Source organism: Glycine soja, chromosome 20 (assembly GCF_004193775.1).
Source record: "Glycine soja cultivar W05 chromosome 20, ASM419377v2, whole genome shotgun sequence".
Classification (NCBI taxonomy): Eukaryota; Viridiplantae; Streptophyta; class Magnoliopsida; order Fabales; family Fabaceae; genus Glycine; species Glycine soja.
In genome coordinates, this window is record NC_041021.1 from 38579742 (window position 1) to 38584660 (window position 4919).

The 4919-nt window shown below is 32.7% G+C and overlaps 1 protein-coding gene across 1 annotated transcript; it reads right to left on the bottom strand.

The window, feature by feature from the left end:
* Positions 1 to 2683: 2683 nt before the first annotated feature.
* LOC114401755 (cytochrome P450 CYP73A100-like) lies at positions 2684 to 4919 on the bottom strand. The gene is made up of 2 exons (XM_028364333.1): positions 3989 to 4919; positions 2684 to 3634 (listed from the first exon to the last, which is right to left on the bottom strand). Exons 1-2 carry the CDS (start codon positions 4870 to 4872, stop codon positions 2899 to 2901), a joined length of 1620 nt encoding a protein of 539 aa, XP_028220134.1. The 5' UTR covers positions 4873 to 4919; the 3' UTR covers positions 2684 to 2898.

The window sequence follows — 4919 nt, forward strand, 5'->3', positions numbered from 1 at the left end:
TTCTTATTTTTGGAAAAGAAAAAATATATGATGTTTTAAAATTGTCTACAGTTTTTTTATATTGTTGGTCGTGTTTGACATGAAAATAAGTCAAACTTGTGTTCCTTTTGTCTAATTAAAAATAAGTGAAACTTATGTAGGCGGGGTCAGTCTAGTCTCCTTACCTCCCAACTCCCCAAGTTCTTGTCATTCCTATCCTTGATCCCTATCAAGATTCAAAAATTAAACTCATCTTCCGTTTGGAAATTGGTTCTTTTTTTTCTGTGTTATCTTATTTTTTTATTTATAAAAAATAGGACAATTTTTTTGCTAATTGGACGGAATCTATGTTAAATTGAAATTTTAAATAAAAATTATTTGATCTCATATAACTTAAAGAAATTATAATCATATCACTTTATTTTATCAAAGTTAAAATTTTAAGTATTTAATAACAGATTAAGTAAAAATTATATATAATTATAAAAAAAAATTAAAACATAAAATAAACATTAATCCATTAAAATTATAAGGTTATTTATTATATCAGAATAATAATAGTAGGATGAGAACGGGACCAGTGTATCCAATCTTACCCCCAAACCCGACTTCTTCAATAGGGAAAAATTTAATCTTGACTTCCATCAATTTGATTTTTTCCTATTAAAGTTGAGGAAGTCCGGGTTGATTTCCACTAAACGCGTACAGTTATCATGTCTACATTACCACATCATATAATGCTATGTGACTTACATTATCACCTCAAACAATTCATTTAATTAAATTTAATAAAATTTTGTCTAAAAAAATTTAAATATATCTAATAAAATAATAAGATCTAATTATATCTAATAAATTGATCTCATATCCAACATTAGAATAAGTATATCTTTTATCAGGATTTAATATCTAATAAATCTAATAAAATTTTGAAATATATATTTATTTTATTTTTATCTTGATTTTCTTTATACTAAAAAAATTAGAGAGAAAAACATTATGCATTTGATATAAAAACTTCAAATATTTTATCTATTTTTTAGTTCATACAAATCATATAATTAAGGTAATTAGAACAAGTATATATTGATACTTTTAATTATCATTTTTTAAAATATTTAGTATCATATTAAATATAATTACATTACAAAAATTATTAAATATTAAATCCTAATAAAAGATATACTTGTTGTAATTATATCATTTTATTTTATTAGATAAATTTAAAATTTATTAAATAATATTTAATTACAATTAATTAATTTAAAATTGATTAAATAATATTTTATTAAAATTGATTAAATAAATTATCTAATATAACGATGTAAGTTACGTGCGCATCACATGATTAAATGAATTGATTAGACAATACTCGTGTGACTTATTCCAAATAACTATTATTGTTTCTTTTCTTATTTCTTTTTTATGTTATTTTTTAATAACTTTACTTAAATATTTTTATTTCTTTTCTTATTTTTTTATTGGTAACAAAAAGGACTAGCCGGTATATGACGGACAAAAAAGGTTCGGATTTAATTCAAGTTTATAAAATGAACTCCAAGTCCTATAAAAGTTTGGTTTTTGCGGGTCCAAATCGGCTAGTCGAACTCATTTTATTACCTACTCCATTTCTATTCGCTCGTTCAAGTATTTCTCCATTCTTCGTTTTTTCACCTTTTCTTTCTTTTCCTCCTATTCTCCCACAGCACTTTTTTTATTTCTTTTCCTCTTCTCTACATTTCTATAAATTTTTTTCGGAAACTTATTTATAAAAACTACAAATTCTAACTGATACAAAAACTTTTGAATAAATCAATGAAAATCCACTGAAAAAGTGAAAATATGAACAAACTTGATGAAGTCAAGTCACGAAATTAAAACTTTTTTCTCCTTTTGGCTGTTGAAGACACGAGAAACTTAGAGACTTTGTATAAAGGGATATGGAGGAAGAACATAATTAAGTTCATGGTTGAAACAAGAGAGGCACAGATAGGTTGGTTGTTGAAAAGGATTACGCATTCACGAACTCCCTTGCCTTGGTACCTTTTTATTCAAACCTCTTGTTACTTAGCATCCATAACGCAGCCACGTTATCTGCATAAGTCCAATTTATTGTTCTTTTCTTCATTCTTGATCCGCAACTGCACACGTATCATTTGCAACATGGACTTTCCGGAATTTTTATATTATATTTAATTTTTACTATAACATATAATATTATTTAGGTTAACTAACTTGTTTAGATGTAAGTATATAGATTTACTTAAAAATAATTATTTGCAAAAGTAGAATTTGAAACAAATTCACAGACCAAATTAAATCTTTAAAAAAGTTGAATACACCTTAAAGAAAAGAGTAAACTCCCAAACTTGCTTAATGAAGTGTGGTTAATTATCATGTTCTTATGTGACATGTTAAGTACTTATGTGCATGGTACAAGTGTGGCATGTTCTTACAATATTCCACCAAGCAAATCTATACTATCCATGCGCCAAATGAATATCATTCCAATGCTTCACAAGATAACAAATACAATCTCACGGGATGATATGGCTATTCATTTTATCTTCATTTTCACTCTTGTTGATTAAGCATTTTGTTTTCGTATATTATACAATGATTCTCCTTTATGCACTATGTATGTTATTATCGGTATCAACAAGCATCAAACTGCAAAAAAGTTATATATGACTCGTTACAAAACTGCAAAAACAGAAAAACTATGTTTTATACTGTTGAATTAATCATAAGTGATAACGACAGAATTCAAACTGCCTTATGGAGAAACATTACACGCAGTATACTGTATATAATTGAAATAGAAAGATAAACAAATGCATCTAAGAAAGCAACACCGGAAGACTCAACTCTCAAGACTTTTTCAGAAGCTAAGTGCTTGTTTTGTTATGACCTAACAAATCATAGTGTCTTAATTGGATGGAACAACACAGTGGAGTGGTTGGCAATGTGCAAGCTGAATTGCCCTCCTTTTTCACTCACATCAATCTTTGTCCCCGCTGGAGCACTCATCTGAAAACTTTTCACCAACTTTGCAATCACAAGCCCCAGTATTGGCAATGCAAGTATGATCCCAGGGCAACTCCTCCTTCCCACACCAAATGGCACGAACCTAAAGTCAACTTTTCCTCCTGCAACTGCATCTGTTGCACATTCCTCTTCCAAGAACCTTTCTGGCCTGAACTCCTCTGGGTTCTTCCACCATGAAGGGTTGTTGGCAAGCCACCAAGCATTCACCACCACCTTTGACTCTTTTGGAACAGTGTGCCCTCCTAGCTTTGCTTCTTCCAGGTTCATGTGGGGCACCAGAAGAGGAATTGGGGTGTGAAGTCTCAGTGTCTCTTTCACCGTGGCTTGTAAGTATGGTAGCTCGTGTAGGTTGGATTCTGTAACTGGCTCCCCTTTTAGCACTTTTGATATCTCATCACGAATCTTGCTTTGGACGGTTGGATGGTTCACCAACTCTGCTATTGCCCACTCTATGGACCATAGTGTTGTCTCAATTGCTGCAACGTTGATGTTTTCTACTATGTAGATCACATTCTCTTCGCTGATTTCTCCCTTCATCTGAGCATCTATGATGTGATCCATTGCACAGCTGATCTTGTGCTTCTCCCCATTGGCAGCCATTATTTGTCTGTAGAGCAACATGCCAACATGTACTCACATTATAAAAGGAATTTAAAGGAGCTACATATATCAAATTGAATAAAAATCAAAATAAATATGATCAATAACAGAGGTCACGAAAATATACAATGTTGTTTTCGGATTAGAATTGAAATTTCACATAAGTTATATGTAGTTCGTATTATTTGTATTTTTTTTATAACAAATATTGATTATTAGTTTGTTATTTTGTATAATTCGTATATTATGCAAAAAATTATGAAAATTGCTTAATAATACGAAACATGTCATGCACCGAAGTACGAAAATTCAAATGAACAAGTGTTTCGTGTTGTATAGACTTAGTACTGAAAAACTATACCTTCTTTTCTCAACGTAGTGGGTGTTGAAAAATGCCAACCTCCTAGACTGCAAGTCCTTGCACTTGTTGAGGTACCCTCTCAAGAATGGCCGGAGCAACGGTATAAAATCCCCGTAATTGTATTCAAAACTCTGCGCCAAACGGCTTCTCTCGGAGTTAAACCTGGTGGCCTGAATGAACAAAGGGTCTTCTTGAGACTCAAACTTGGCATCAAACATCATCCTATACATGATATTGTACAGCATCAGCTGAAGCCGCCTTCTGATAACTATCCCTTCGCTCCTCACCCTCTCATTCACGTTGAGGTCACGCACCACCAAGTCCATCTCCTCCTCCCACATGTTGCTGTAGTTGTGGACAACCTTGTTGGTGAAGAATGGCAGTGTCATTATTCTTCGCATTTTGCGCCAGTGGTCGCCGTAGACGGTGAAAACCATGTCTTGGCCATTCCCCGTGAAGATATCAAACACAACGTTCCGTGGGCGAGAGCCAAATTCTACGCCTTGTGCGTGGAGCACTTGGGTGGCAAGCTCGGGGTCAGAGACCACGACCAAGTTTTTGGAACCTAGTTTGAGTAGGAACACGGGACCATAGGTTTGAGACATTGATGCTAGAAGACGGTGGTTAAGGTCATTGCCAACTTGTAGCCAGTTACCAAATATTGGAACAGATAGAGGACCTGGGGGCAGAGTAGTGGAAGAGTGTTTTATAGAGGATGAGGAAAATTTGTATGAGATTAGAACAAAAATGAGGGTGGCAATAGCAATGGAAAGATTGGATGGAGAGAAAGGTATAGAAAAATAAGAATGCAAGAGTTTTGTAATTGAAATAAGTGATATTGTTACAAGAGTGAAAAGGAGCGGTTCCTTGATTTGAAGACCCATTTTTTTGTGTGCACTTGGGGAGGGAAACGTAGCTAGGATTTAATTTA

Excerpts from the sequence above, each read along its gene's own strand:
- LOC114401755 (XM_028364333.1), bottom strand. The coding sequence starts at position 4,872 with ATGGGTCTTCAAATCAAGGAACCGCTCCTTTTCACTCTTGTAACAATA. Across the intron at positions 3,635-3,988 it reads CACTACGTTGAGAAAAGAAG|ACAAATAATGGCTGCCAATG; the intron begins GTATAGTTTTTC and ends GTTGCTCTACAG.